The following is a 16,596-nucleotide window of genomic DNA, read 5'->3' on the forward strand; positions in this document are numbered from 1 at the left end:
AAAAAGAATAAAGAAAAAAGGGTGCCTACTGTTAATAATCTGTTTTCTGGACAAAATCAGGTAAAAGAGGACAAACAGTGTTTTTTGTGAAGCGTATCATTTACCACAAAAGTGTGAAAAGGCCAAAAGTATGAACCTGGAAGAGAAAAAGAAACTTTTAATGCAGCAAAAATGTTGTTTTCGGTGTTTGGAACCTCAAAAACATACTGCCAAGAACTGTACGTTTAATGTTGTTTGTTTTATGTGTAAGAGAAAACATTTTTCGGTTTTGTGCTCGGAAAAATTAGAAAACAAAACAAAACAAAACAAAATTCAGAACAGCATAACGTAACACTTACGAATCAAAATGGTAGGGATGAGTTTCTCCTACAAACACTTAAGTTAAAATTGAAAACGAACGGGAAAGAATGTGTAGTGCGTGCACTTTATGTCAGTGGTTCACAGAGATCATATGTCTCTACGCGAGTAGTGGAAGTACTGGGTTGTCAACCAATATGTACTGAAACTTTAGAACATAGTTTGTTTGGTGGTGTCAAAACACAAAAGGAGTCCCTTAACCAATATAGTATACTTGTAGCTGATGTTAATGACAATCATTCGTGTAGGATGGAAGTTTTAGAGAAACCAGTGATTTGCGGTGAGATACCTTCTCTTAAACGTGGACCGTGGTTAAAACAAATGAAGAAGAGAAAAATTTGGCTGTCCGATTTAGATAGTACGGGAGAAAGAGAACTGTTAATCGGTGCGGATATGGCTAGTGAATTTTTAACAGTAGATATGTTAAAGTTAGAGTCAGGACTATTTGCTGTTAGAACAATGTTTGGATGGACGATAATGGGTAAGTTACCGTCCAAAAGATGTTATGGTATGTCTGCCAATGTTGTGATCACTTTATTGTCAATTAGTGACCGTATTACGGATTTGTGGAAATTAGATACGTTAGGCATCACTGACCCAATAGAAGTTAAGACTAAGAACGAAAACCATGAAGTAATTTTAAGACATTTTGAAGAAACTTTGTGCGTGAATTCAGATGGTCGTTACGAAGTTAAATTGCCGTGGAAGGAAGAACCTATGGAACTACATGACAACAAGGAAATAGCTGAAAAGAGATGTGTGAAGATGACCGAGAAGCTGTGGAAAGAAGGAAGATACGAAGACTATGATAACGTTTTTCGAAACTGGTTGGAAGAAGGAAACAGAAGTAGTACCGGAGGAGCTGGACAATCGAAGTTACTATTTACCACATAGGGCAGTGATAAAAGAGAATTCCACTACCCCAAACAGGCCAGTTTTTGATGCGTCTGCGAAAACAAAGGGTGCATATTCATTGAATGACTGTTTAGAGAAGGGTCCAAACTTAATTGAAGAAATTCCGGCACTTATGCATACGTTTAGAGAGAAAAAGATAGGGATTATATCGGACATTAGAAAAGCTTTCCTGCAAATTTCGGTAAATAAAAACGATCGTGATTATTTAAGATTTCTTTGGTGGGAGAATTTTGACGAAAGGAAGTTTAAAACTTTCAGACATATGCGAGTTGTTTTTGGTGTGAATTGCAGTCCCTTTCTGTTGGGGGCCGTGCTTAATTACCATTTAGAAAATGCTCCCCGTGAATATGAAGAAATAGCTAGTAAATTGAAACAATCCCTTTATGTCGATAATTGTATCACGTCTGTTGACAATGAAGACGAAATGCTTGCTTTCATCGAAAAATCAAAGACGCTGCTCAGTGAAGGTAAATTCGATTTACGAGGATGGGTATATAGTGGTTCTTCTATAGGCAGTAATGATGTTTACACTCCAGTTCTAGGTATGTTATGGGACACATCTACAGACACTTTATTGTGTGATACAAAGAATTTATGCAGAGTAGAAGGACCAGTGTCAAAACGAGTTATTTTATTTACTGCTCATAGGTTATTTGACCCTCTAGGATTTCTGTCACCAGTGACGTTGATTCCAAATTTGTTACTTCAAGAAAGCTGGGAAAATAACAACTCTTGGGACACACCAGTTTCTTCAGAAATTTCCAGGAAATTCGACAGGTGGTATAAAGAACTGGCGATGTTGGCCGAAATAAAGATTCCTAGACAGTTTGCACAAGATGTTACAAGGAACTCTTGGACGTTACATGTTTTTTGTGATTCTAGTAAAAATGCATATGCTTCTGTCGTGTTTTTGAGAAGTGAATGCAATGGAGAAGTTAATGTCCAGTTGTTATTTAGCAAAGCACGCGTTGCGCCATTGAAAAAGTCAACTATTCCACGTTTAGAATTAATGGCCTGTTGTATCGGAGTTAGACTTGCTGTGTCTGTGATTGAGAGTTTAAATTTAGACATTTCTGTGTTCTACTGGACAGATTCTTTGGTGGCGCTTTACTGGATAAAAAATGATGAACCTTGGGGAGTGTTTGTAATGAATAGAGTAAAGGAAATTCGAGCTCTCTCCGATATAAAGTGTTGGAGACATGTACTGGGAAATTTGAACGCAGCTGACCTACCCTCAAGAGACTGCAATGCTGCAGCGTTACTGAAGAGTAAATGGTGGGAAGGACCTGACTGGTTACGGCAGACGGAAGAATTCTGGCCGAAAACTGATACGAAACCAAATGCGCTTGAAGTAAATAATGAAAACAGCTGTTTCATTAAGTGTTGCAAATGAGCCAAAGTGGTATATGCAATATTTTTCAAATTATGAGAAATTAATACGTATGGTTGCATGGATCTTGAGTTTTATCCATAATTGTCGTTCAAAGAAAAGTGAAAGGTTAACGGGAGAGCTATTGGTATTTGAAATAGAATCAGCTGAGAAGGTTATAATGAGAACTATCCAGAAAGAATGTTTTGTTAGTGAACCAGATCGTTTGAAACAATTGTGTACTTTTGTTGATGGTGAAGGTTTGATTAGGTTAAAGATTAAATTGCACGTAGACTCGATGAAGATGATTTTCGGAGTTCTATTGTATTACCACCTGAGCAAGAAGCTGTGAAGATGTTGATATTGAAGGAACATTTGAAATCATCTCATGCTGGAGTTCAAGTATATTTGACAAAGTTGCGTGAAAGGTTTTGGATTCTTCGTGGGAGAAAAACTATAAGTTCTGTTGTTCGAAGATGTGTTAAATGTAAACGGTACGATGCAAAAAATATTAATGTTACACCAGCTTCCTTGCCAGAAGACAGAGTTAAAGTTGCATTAGTTTTCGAAATAACCGGAGTACATTTAGCTGGGCCTCTCTTCCTTCAAGATGGGAAAAGATGTTGGATTGTCTTGTTTACTTGTGCCGCTTATCGTGCAGTGCATTTAGAACTGGTACTGTCTTTATCGACCTCTAGTTTTTTGTCAGCTTTTAGATTTATTGACAGGCGCGGAAGGCCGAAGGTAATTTATTCTGATAATGGAACGAATTTTGTCGGTGCAGATAATCTCTTTAAGTTAATCGACTGGGAACAAATTTCTTTGTACTCAACAGTAGAAAGAATTCAGTGGAAGTTCATTCCACCTACCGCTGCCTGGTGGGAGCGAATTATACAAATGGGGATCAAGAAGCTTCTACGTAGAACGTTGGGTAGAGCGTCTTTAAGTTATGAAGAATTGAGTACAGTGTTATGTGACATAGAAGCAGTTATCAATGCACGTCCGTTGACTTATTTGTCAGAAGATTCAAATGATCTCACACCCATTACTCCAGCTATATTTTTACAAGATAATTTGGAGATAGGAGTACCTGATCTGGATCATATAGAGACAGTTGACAAGGCAAAAAGATTTAGAAGATTGCAGCACATAAGAACACAATTGAGAGATAGATTTCGTAGTGAGTATTTAAGTCAGTTAGTACTGAAGCAAACCGGAAAGAAAACTTGTCGAGAAATAAAAGAAGGAGATGTTGTACTTGTTGGAAGTGACAATAAGAGAAGACTAGACTGGCCTTTAGGAAAAATTACAAAGGTGTTCCCTGGGAAGGATGATATTGTAACAGTAGCTAGGATTAAGACTGAGAGTGGAGAAATTATAAGACCTGTTCAGCGGTTGTACCCCTTGGAAGTGCGTTTTGTTCAAAATGAAGAAAGTGTTGTGCAAGCGAAAAATGAAGAGGAATGTCCGTCTAAAACCTTGACTTTAGGTAAAGTTGAAGAAAAGACTGAACGTGTTTTCACAACAAGAAAAAGTCGAAAGGTGAAGATACCTGTACGATATTTAGTTTGATTTTGTTTTGATTTATTTGTCACAAATCAAAAGGTGGGAGGACGTGGAGTTTGTATTTGGCAACATTGTGAAAAGTTTAAAAACATTTGACTGTAATGAGACGTAGTAGTTCTGCAGAAGCTAAAAAAAGGTTGAAGTCATGTGTACCGGTAACATTTGTAATTTTTGAAGACATTCAGTCAATTTGTATGGTTTTGTTCTTGTTTGTAGAATGATAGTAATGTGTGACGTTTAATGGAAAATAGACAAAAGATGGAAAGTTGTGGTTTGATTCTTAAACAAAAATTGCTTTAAAGACCTGATCTCATATTACATTCTCTGCATTTAAATGAAAAGTAACTGGCAATAGCTGTTAATGTTCGAAAGATGTTTAAAAGTTTGAAACAAGTTTAAAACTACGATCAAAATGTCTTTCATTGCTTGTTTGTACGGACATTCATACTTCCTTCTTCATAAAAAACAAAAAAAAAAAAAAAAAAAAAACCTCACGAGTTACTTGCCTCTTCTACTAGGAATAGCAGGATGTCAAATATATACTTCTACGATAGGCTCAGAGCAGCGAAAAAAAAAATCGAATTGGAAGGCGCTTGAAATAGAACGAATTGAATCTTTCTTTGTAGTTTCCACCTAGTGATGTTCTTAGAAATTTCTAAATTGTAGAAAGCACAAACTCCTAACTTGTTAAACTTAACTACTAAAAATGAAAAGAAATAAGTTATTTCTTCAGTAAAGTTGGTTGTAGAATAGTTGCCACGATCGTTTCAATTACCCGCTCACTGCATTCCACACATACAAGCAGACAGAATATGTGACGTCACAGTAACAAAGTACCATATGACTGTATAGAGGCACCCAGAGACAAAAATATAAATTACCACCAATCTGTTTACAGTTCATGGTTTTACCAACAGAGGACTGAAACTCTTCATATTTTGCGGGAAGTAATGCCCCATGTGCAAAGTAACCCCGTGTTACGGTACCTAGTTACCACTGTAAGCGAAATGAAGTATCAAAATTCAATGTGACAAATCATGACACAAAACTAGAAAGCGTTTGGGAAGGAAGGAATCCATATAATTAAGAAATTACGCCCCTAATATATTGTGTTAATTTGGAACACAAATATACAAGCAAAGGAAGCATTTCAGGATGTTTCCTATAAAATACTTAGGAACGTACAAGAACGCATTCAATACGTAAGACATGCAAGTTTATCTTAAATAAAGAATTTTGCGCTATCCTCGTTTACCAACATTCTGCGTAATGCCCAAATTTGCATAGCAATCTTATTTTTACCGACCATCTAGCACATGCTGGTTAGCGTTGTTTGTTCAATAATTTATGTACGTTCACTTAGCCCTTACAGTGATGCTATATTGAGAAATGGAGGTCCATACTACAAAAATAATTCATGGAAATGTAAAAAGTCGACTTCCTTGACAGAAGTGAGTGCAGCTATGAACTGGATTGATGAATTAATACCTCTACAGGTAATGAGCATCCATTGATGGTTAAAATATTCTTTATCTTGCATTTTGCTAATGTCTTTCGAAGCCCTCCGGATAAATGAGGGCCTAGACCAATTTGAGCTAAATTCTAAGTAAAAACACAAACGTCCACAGTTTTTGTTCCAATATAATACATTCTACGTTTAAATTTGGAAAATTTTAGGATAAATACCATTCTCAAGATTTCTTATTGTACATAAGTCTCTATATAAATAAAACAATATTGTCGAGCACCCATATTTTAAATATGTGCAACAATTAGTGAGAAGTGTGTAATAGGGATGGCCAGACGGATCCGGATCTCGGATATCCGGATCCTATAAGATCCGGATCCGGATCCTATAAGATCCGGATCTCGGATCCGGATCCGAAATTTCGGTTCCTGGATCCGGATCCGAAATTTCGGATCTTGGATCCGGATATCCGGATCTTGGATCCGGATCCGAAGTTTCGGATCTTGGATCCGGATCCGGAATTTCGGATCTTGGATCCGGATCCGGAATTTCGGATCTTGGATCCGGATCCGGAATTTCGGATCTTGGATCCGGATCCGGAATTTCGGATCTTGGATCCGGATCCGAAGTTTCGGATCTTGGATCCGGATCCGAAGTTTCGGATCTTGGATCCGGATCCGAAGTTTTGGATCTTGGATCCGGAATTTCGAAGTTCAGATTCGGACTCCTGTTTTGAATATTTTAGGCCTTAGATTGAGACCCAGAACTAAAACATCCATATGTATAAAATTTACTAGGTGAATTTTATCTAACTCAGTGGGAAGACAATTCAATTCAAATGACAAAAGATTACATCAAAATCTCATTTTCACATTTTTCGGGGTTAGACCACTGTTGCGCACACCCCATCCATCATTTAGTCTTTAGTATATCTTTAAACGTACTACAAGTATGCCACTTTCATCTCAAGTCAGTAGTTGTATAGATCTGCCTTTTGTTATACTATATTAATCAAGTTAGGATTAAAATTCGATTGTTTGTGAGACCTATGATAATATTTTCAGAATGAGTTAAAACGTTGAAAAACTGCATAGTAATGCTGCATATTTTCTTTGTGCCACATTGGAAATTAATGTAGTCTATCTGATACAGTCGGCTTTTATGATTAATCCATTGATCTGAACTCCTGCAGTATTACGCTAAAATCATGGATGTCTTTGAATTTTCATCATTTCTATTTTTTTTTTATTACGAGCAAAATAAATATCATAAGCGGTATTTTACATAATACATATAGACGCAGATCAGTCAGTTGATTGCTTAATGTTTATAGCAAAGCTATTACATTTCTAAGACACTGGCGGCCTTAGAACAAAATCCATGGCTTTCCTATAAAATCTTAAATCTCTCTATATAAAAAGGGCAAAGTCCTGAGTGAGTGACAGATCATCGTACAGGCCAAATCGTTTAAGCTACAAATTTGAAATTTGGACAGTTTATAGGCTTTGTGACGTAGGATACCACTAAGGAAGGACTTTGGGAAATTCGACGAGGAAGGGGGAAAATGGGGTGGAAAATATTGATGATTCTTGACGTTAGATACTTCAAATTTGGTATTTGGGTTTCTCATTGAAAATAATTTGATACTTGTTTAAGTGTTTTTTGATATTTAAATTAGAAGGGACAGAGAAGATATAGAAAGTAAAAGAAGGGGCAGAGAAGATGTAGAAAGTAAAAGAAGGGGTGGTAATTGCAATTATTGCAATTAGTATAATAATATGCCTATATCTCGGAAACTTAAAGGTTTAGAAACATGGAATTTGATATTTGGACTTTTCACTTAAAATAAATAGATACGTATTTCAACGTTTTTTTTTATGTACTCCAGAAGGGAAGAAAAAGGGCGAGAAGAAAATTAAGTGGGGATTACAATTATTTTATTAATATGTTCAATCCTTTGAGGTTAGAGACTAGAAATTTGGTATTTACATTTCTCATTGAAAATAATTTGACATGTGTTTCAGTGTTTTTTGACGTTATAGTAAAAAGGAAAAGAAAAGATATGGAAAAGAAAGAGGGTGGGGATTGTAATTATTATAATAACATGTCGATATCTGGGAACCTCTGAAGGTTAGGAGCATATAATTTGGTATTTGGACTTTTCATTTGAAATAATTAGGTATGTACTTCAGCGTTTTTTTTTTTTTTTTTTATGTATGTCTTAGAAGGGAAGAAAATTGACGGGGAGAAAAGACTTTTATATCTCGGAATCCTGGAATGTTAGAGAAATGAAACTTGTTATTTGAACAAAAACTCGTTATGAAATGAAATCCTTGAGTTTTAAGTCCCACGCTTATTCCGGTTAGGCTAAAGGAGACGGTGATTATAAGAAATAAATGAAATGGTGGAATGAAGAAAGTGGGAGGAAACGGGAAAACCCCGAGAAAACCCACGAGTACGGTGTTTGTCCAAAACAAAGTCCACACGGCGCGAGCTGGGATCGAACCAGGGACCCCAAGCACTGGAGGTGAACGCTCTATCACTGAGCCACCACGCCCCCTTGAAAATTCGTTATGTTTGCAGGCATATGATGTGCGAGGCCGTAGACCGAGCAAATGTGTGGGCTGGGGGGAAAGCCCCCATGTACTCGCACTGAAATTCGGTATATCTCGGGATACCGGATATTACATACAACTTGATATTTGAACTGAGATTCGGTATGGTTGTAGGTTTACGAGATACGAGGTCATAGGCCGATCAAATGAGATATCAGAGGGTCTAAGGGCAAATCCCCAGAAATTTCTTTTTAAATTGATTATGATTAGAGGCTTTTGTGGTGCGAGGCCCTAGTAACGGGGGTCTAGTGGCGAAGACCCAACTAGCCGAGGTCTATTAAGTATATAAATGTATTTGCGTAATGACTGGAAATTGCATGTATGCCTGTGGACAAAATTGCATAAGTAGCCACGAGAAATGACAATCCTTTAAAATGAAAATTTTAAAAAAGCCACCAAAATGTACTCTTGAATGAGTTGTATATTATGTTTACGCAGGGGCGAATCCAGAACGGACTCTTGGAGGGGCCGGATGGATTCTTAGGGGGCGGTTGGGGATGCTAGTAGTGAAAAATTACTTAGATGATCTGAAATTGCCACAAATTACTACTAAAGTACACTGTTAATGGTGGCGCTGGGTAGGGGTGAACGACTTTTCGCCCTCCCCCTGGATCCGCCTATGTGTTTACATGAATGATATAGCTCCTTATACAACCTATGCAGAGTTAATAGTAGTGGATTACTAATTACAAAGATACGTGTTACTGCCCGAGGCTCCATATGGTATTTTGTATACATTAATACATTGATTTTGATACCTTAATTGCCATTTAGAACTTTATTTCTACTATAATTCTTAATTCTCAGAGAAACGTATTTTTAAAGAAAGAAAAAAAAGTTTATCAAGAGCAAGAAAAAGAAGTTGCTCCTTAATTTGATTTGATCTATATTTTATGGGCTGTTCTATTAGCAATGGCCTAGCCCATCACGACTAGGAAATGGCCTCATTCAGTGACCACAATAACTCAGAAAGAATTAGGAAACTAAGCAGCCTGAGCCTAATGAAGAAGCTTGTGCTTGAGACTGTTTCATCCCAGCATTTGACTAGTGTTACAGAAAACAAAGGACAAATTTTTCCACTAGAATCGAATCTGACAATGAAATTGCTCTCACCAAAGTCGATAGTTTTACTCAATCAAATTTGGAGTAATTGTGACATATTAAGGCACGAAAACCAAATATCAACAGAATGAAGAGAACTCAAGGCTGTCACACGATAACATACCAAAAGTGTCTTAAAATCTCATTTTAAGCATAGGAATGAAAATCATTTTGTCAATAATTTCGAAAATTTTGCTTATTCGGAACACCCTAATTTTCTGACACAGAGTTTCGGATCCAGATCCAAGATCCGGTTTTTCGGGTCCGGATCCAAGATCCGAAATTTGAGATCCGGATCCAAGATCCGAAATTTGGGATCCAGATATAAGATTTGTTTTTTTTCGGATCCGGATCCAAGATCCGTTTTTTCGGATCCGGATCCAAGATCCGAAATTTCGGATCCGGATCCAAGATCCGGATTTTCGGATCCGGATCCAAGATCCGTTTTTTCGGATCCGGATCCAAGATCCGAAATTTCGGATCCGGATCCAAGATCCGTTTTTTCGGATCCGGATCCAAGATCCGTTTTTTCGGATCCGGATCCAAGATCCGTTTTTTCGGATCCGGATCCAAGATCCGAAATTTCGGATCCGGATCCAGTGTCCGGATATCCGGATATCCGGACCCAAGTGGATCCGGATATCCGGATCCAAAAATATCCGGATCTGGCCATCCCTAGTGTGTAATCAATAATCTATATATATAAAAGAGAACGCACAAATCCTTTGTTCCCTCATCACGCTAATACGGCTGAACCAATTTATTTTATTTTTGGGGGGTTATTAGGATTTGGACCCTAGATGGTTTTTATCATATCACTTTAATTTTCAATTACCAGTGTCTTGAGATAATTGACCATTCAAGTGTCCATAACGTACAAATCCTTTGTTAGTTCATCATAGGTAAAAATAAACGTATTTATATGCAACCCGCATGACCGTGTCACTCGGCGGGTTAACATAAATGACAGGCGATATAATGTTAACATTTACTGCAATCTACTATGGTAAAAATTATCTAAGTAACAAAGTTTATTGCGTTCCGGGGTGACCGCAGCGAAGCGGGGTGAACGCTGCTAGTAAAGAAATAATTATTTTATCAAGGTATGAACTACATAATATTTGTATGAGTCGTATCGATCTTATTATTATTTTTATTTGGTATACAGCTAATCTATCTGTGCCATGCCATTTCCAAATTGTAGGTTACTAACTTACGTTGGAGATATCTCCCATGCCTAACTATTTCTCGTGAATTATTGCTTTTTACCAACAAAGTTTCCGAACGCATGTAACCGTGTTATCAATCTGAGCCACCTATATAAAATTGAACATTACCTTTCTGGCCGAACTGAATTTAAACTTTCTGTTGTTAATTGTTGGGAGTCATTAGAGTACGACGCGCAAGTCTCCTGAACCACTGATTTCCTTAGCGTTTCTCTATTGCTTTCAAATTCAGGATCTTCTTCTACTGCTAATTCTGATTTCACCCTATCAACGTTTAGTTTCACATCCAAAGAACACATAGCTGTATCCTTGTCCATTGTTTCCTCTCCTTCCGTTGTAGATAATATTAACTCTTTGTTGTCAGTCATCAGTTCCAATGTCCACCCTTTCCCTTCGAGTGGATCTTCCTGAGTTAAGTCATAAGCAATTTCTTTGCACATCAATTCCAACTTAACAGACGCCTCACCAGCCATTGTGAATTGAAATATAATAAGAATTTAACACTTTTCTTATACTTCCCTTATATTTTATGTTGCCAGTGTTAATGAAATTATTTACAAGAACGTTCACAAATGCATCTTTATATTTCCTATCTTCTTCTGAAGTTGCTTATTTCCTTAGCCACGATCGCTCTCTCGGGAATTGTTTGTTTGTTTGTTACAGCCGGCGGAAAGGCAAATGGAACCCAGGTGTCAGCGTTGCCAACCCGATCAGAAGATATTATCGTATGTAGCACTTAAAATTATCGTTTATGCCGTAGAATTATCGTATATTTTGTTTCAAGTCTAAATATCAAGCTGTATTATTATTATTATTATTATCTTAAGGTTCGAAGCGATACGGACCATGGTTATGAAGATTATTTCTTTAAAAAAAGGAGCTAACACCATGTAGCCTCCGTGGTTCGGTGGGTAGAGTGGCGGACTCGTAGTTATTTTATAATTTTGACACCACATCGAATCCCATCCCATCCAATCCCATTTCTTTTCTTTTCTTTCTTTTTTTTCTTTTCTTTTCTTTCTTTTTTTTTTACAAAACATTATAATTTTCATGTTAATAAGAACCGAAGCAATATAATAAGGACAACTTACTGATATTTTGCTGTAATGACGTATTTATCGAGGATTAGAGAACTATTGTTAATAGCTATTGTTTTCTGTTCATGCTGTTGTATAGTTTCTCTCATCCTGGTTTCTTGGGGAAAAAACAATTTTGTCTCCAACGAAGTGTGAAGGATATATACGGACAGAAAAAGACATCTGAGTACCAAACGTGATTTATCGTGATGAAGTGGACTAGTTTGCCATTATTTAAAAAAAAAAAAAAAATGAAGTTGGCTTTTCTTTAGGATTTAGCTTAAAAAAATATGTTTTTCTTTATAAGACTATACTTTATGAGGCAAGGTGTGTGATCATACTCACAAATTTAGCTAGGGAGTGAAAGATAATTGTTTATACAAACATTTTACAGGTTTAGGTCCGTGAAACACCAATACACCATGGTCTCGCTTATCCGACCATCCTTTGTTCCACATACCATATGATCCGATATATCATTGCAAATAGCACCAATCGGCAAGAAGATCTGCAAGTTGTGGTCTTAATCTATTTTTCATGCTGTGGAGTCTATCGCCTAGCGCGCCCGTCTACACCTTGACTCATACGTCTATCATTCAGTGCAGACACGTATCCAGGTTTTCTATTCGGAGGGGACCCAACAGGAATCCTCGTAAGCACGTAATTCTAATGTTTTTAAATATCAATAATAATAATAATAATAATAATAATAATAATAATAATAATAATAATAATAATAATAATAATAATAATGCAACAGTTCTGTACCTCTCTTAAACTTTTTCCTACTTTTCATTTATAAACCGGTTTATTTTGGAAACTGCATTATAGCACAAACAAAATGAAACATATATGCGAGAGAAATGTAACTAAAGAAAACTGTCTGCTACGTATATCACATAACAAAAATAGCAAGAAGACATGGAGTGTATCGTTCTAATATATTAAAGTTAAAAACAGAACGGAAACGAAATGTTAATCCTATTTAAAACTGTTCTTTAATTCCACCTGGTCAGTGGCGTATTTACGATTTTGTTTCGGAAGGGGCTTTGCTAACTTTCGGGGGGGGGGACTTTGCCTGGAAATGTGAAAATTCTGCAAGATTTCATTTACTTTACTATACTAAGTAAGATTTCGTGGGGGGCTTAAGCCCGGAAGCCATCCCCCTAAATACGCCACTGCACCTGGTATAATGGCATTATGGTATGTTCTTAGAATTACAACAAGACAACAGTACATTGCCCAAAGTTTGGACACTGACTACTAGTAAACTGATATAAAAGAACCTCAAAAGGGTTAAGGCAAGTTTATTAAAAAGTGCTTGAGTTTCGGAGAGAGACAGCTGTCAGGCCCTCACGCTGGATACGTCCCTGATTCAGTGCAGTGCAGTTATTTGTTATAAAACATTATTATTAGATGCGTAATATGTAAAATTATATCATAAGTTTTACTTTTAATAGGTCTTTTCTTAACACATCCATATTATCCAGCGTTCTGCATGCCTGTTTATGTCGGATAAGCGAAACTCTACTGTATTTCCAAAGCTAGCATATACATGAACTAGAATTGTATCGTCCTAGAACAGACTATAGTCTAAAATGCTTATATTAAAAGGCTGAATAAAAAAAAGCATAAGTACTGATTTGGAAGCGTGAGAACAAATTAAAAACAATTCAATATATTTCCTAGGTATCAGATTATCATCTTATTATGTCGATGTGTATTCTTTTTTAAACATAGTTTTAAAAGTTATACCATTCGCAATATTTCTGAGGAAATCGAAAGAAAAACTCCTTGTGCCTCTTATGGCAAAGAGGCTTAAGTTTATGGTCCGAAACCGATTCCCACGTTAAGGTATAGATAAAGTTCCCGTACTTCAAAAATGCAAATCCGGGACGCTACTAAATTACGAGAATCTTTGAAATGCTTAAAACTGAAAGAAGTGTTGAATACTAATTTACTTTCCTACATTAGATAGAGTTGTTCAAGTATTACGTTATCACATTTTTATTCATTTCACTAGATCTTCCAAGGACGCCAATTTCTCTTTAAATTTGGAGGGGGGGGGGCATTCAAACTCAGAAGATATATATATGAGGATTTTAAGACAAATTACACTCAAATAATGCCAAATATTGTATATTCATAAATACAAAGGAGGCCTACATGAGCTTTGAGCGGGCTCGGCCCCGCAGGATCGGCGCCCTTGCCTTCTTCCTAGTTAAGCAAACGTAAGCAGATGATTTACTCCCTTCCCCTGGTAAGCAAAATTGTTTTTTTTTCTTTCCTCAAGATCTGTTGTGTTTCGTGAAATAACAGCAGGAATTTCCTGATTACTTAACCATCTAAATGAATGTTTTAACTTAGAGCCATCCCGTCGATTCGCGTTGCCTAGGACTAAAATAAATTAAGGGTCAATAATGAAGATGAGACTTCCATATCAAACATGAAGAGACATGTGGATCGGAGATCTTTCTTTGCTCCAACTTTGATTTTTTTCAAATCCATGATGGAAAATTATATTATGAGTACAATTTTCGAAATTAATAGTATACAATCGTAAAAATATCTTACAAAACGATGGTTTATTGCAAAATACTTTGACTCAAAGAATAAATTACAAGTAATAAACTTGTTACTTTTCCTGAAGAGTCTAAGTCGTGAATGAGACGGAAGCTGTCGAGCGTAGTGCTTGGAACGATTGCCTCACTTGTTCTACCTTTCCGGGGCGCAGCCTTGATTCGACTTGATCCTAAACGGATTGTTCAGAAGTCGAAGTCGGAAGATGTTTCCCATTTTTCCAAAACACTCTTGGTCGATTACAATCTGCCTCACTCGTGAGGGGACAATCCCATGCCGTAAGCGTCGGTGGACCACCGATAGGCGACTAGTGAGATGTCCCCAAAAAATTGGCGGTCCCGCAGCCAAAAATTGGTCCCACTTCCGTTTTGAAAATTATACCACCACCGGCAGAGAAGCGACGGAACGCCAACGAACCACAAAATTATTCCCCTAAAATACGTTAAATCGCCTATATGCGTAATTTCTTTGCATCAAGATGAATCTAAAAACATTATTTAAAAAATAAAACGAAAGTGCCCTGAGCTGGGCGTGAACCATCAACCTTAGGGTTACTAATTGCGTGTTCTTCCGAATTCGTCACGGAGGCGATTATGAAGAGACAGCTTGTAGAGTGATAAATCGTTGAAGTCTTTTTAATATTTCTAATCAGAGTGCTTGTTTAACCGTGTATATTTGAAGACAACTGTTCGGAATCAAATCAAATGCACTCGTCATGTAATTTTATAACAAAATGGCAAGCGTCTATTTACTTTTTTCATAGTTCTCCCATATTCACTTGCTAGTGATCGGCGATAGTTGCCAACTAAATTCATACAATTATACGCACCCACCACAAGATTTTTCACTTCATGATGTAAAGGCAGGAGTTACTCTTGACCCCCGGAGCTCAAATATTGTCCTTATAATAACAATTCGTCAGGGAAAAATAATATATAATAATAACCGCATGCACATGACTGGCGATAGTTCATGTTGGTCCCTTTACGATTTTCCGTGACAAATCAAACGAGCGCGGACCAAAATGAAGTCCTCGTTCTTACGTTGTGGTAACTTCAATACCCCCGATTCTAGATATCTGCTTCGACTCGACGAATCCCTGCCACTAGTGGGACGTTAGCGGCAATCCTTCGACGCGTCGCTATATCGACGATCGCTATTTACCGGCAAGTGAGCCACTAGGAGTTGGCGACGTTTACGGCATGGGGAAGCTAATAAATAAACAAAATAATAATAATAATAATAATAATAATAATAATAATAATAATAATAATAATAATAATAATAATAATAATAATAATAATAATAATAATAATAATAATAAATCTAAAGCCTTATAAAAAAAGTTTTCTGAAAAGTTACATCTAGCAAAATCATTTGTTGGTATTCCAGAACTGTGAATTCACCTTTATTCATAATTTACTTCTATCGTAGTTTTGATATGAGAATGATATGTCTGAAGCTAACACAGGTCACTAATACTTTTTTTTTTTTTTTTGCTTTACTCAGATTTAGCAGTTTTACTTAACAGTCAGTCAGTTTGGATCTGTGATATCAGAGTTTTAGAGATTTCCTTAATTTTTTCATTTCTAAAAAAGTTTGCAACTAACAAACACCATTAACGTATCTCTTTCGATATTTCCATATGTAATGGCTTGGTCACTCCTAGTATATTTGAAACAATAAAATATTTACGGTGTCTTACTCCATTAATCCGAACTACATTTTATATCCAACAACTCTGTGCATTTTCCCTTAAATCTGCAAACTTTCTACTAGGTTAAAACTCAGTATTTTCTATTTTCTTCCTTTCTTGCTAAAACGAAAGTGTTCTTTAGACAACCTGGAATGATGACTCTATACTACATTATGTTGCATAGGGCATTTTATGTAGCATATCATTTGACAGTTGGACACTTTCTTTTTATATTGAAAGCAACAGGGATTAAGTCCTACTACACTTATATGATAAGTAAACACATTCTTTTTGATTCGTGGAATTGTGCCAATGCACTAAGTCCAGAGAGTTTTTAATTTAAGATAATAATAATAATAATAATAATAATAATAATAATAATAATAATAATAATAATAATAATAATAATAATAATAATAACCATCAAATAGCTAGTAATTCTCTTATTGATCGAATACATAACGCGGGTTTCATGTGTATGTGTTCAGTGTATGTTAAACCGCAGTGATCCGATTAACCAATTACATAGTAATAATAAACATAAGTAAGCAGGTGAATTGGTTCGCATTTGTAATGTTTTGAGTAATTTTGTCACATTTGTTGCAAAATTCATACGTTTTTCACGCA

General features: G+C 36.4%; 1 protein-coding gene across 1 annotated transcript in view; it reads right to left on the reverse strand.

Annotated features, from left to right (window-relative positions):
- LOC145690412 (uncharacterized) overlaps positions 1 to 11,300 on the reverse strand; it is a 97,872-nt gene extending 86,572 nt beyond the window's left edge. The window contains exon 1 of the mRNA XM_081765258.1: positions 10,729 to 11,300. Coding sequence (XP_081621384.1) covers positions 10,729 to 11,090 — 362 coding nt within the window. The 5' untranslated portion in view covers positions 11,091 to 11,300. The remainder of the gene's footprint in view (positions 1 to 10,728) is intronic.
- Positions 11,301 to 16,596: the final 5,296 nt, after the last annotated feature.

Source organism: Thermobia domestica, chromosome 7, assembly GCF_964235325.1.
Source record: "Thermobia domestica chromosome 7, izTheDome1.hap1.1, whole genome shotgun sequence".
In the NCBI taxonomy this organism is placed as follows: Eukaryota; Metazoa; Arthropoda; class Insecta; order Zygentoma; family Lepismatidae; genus Thermobia; species Thermobia domestica.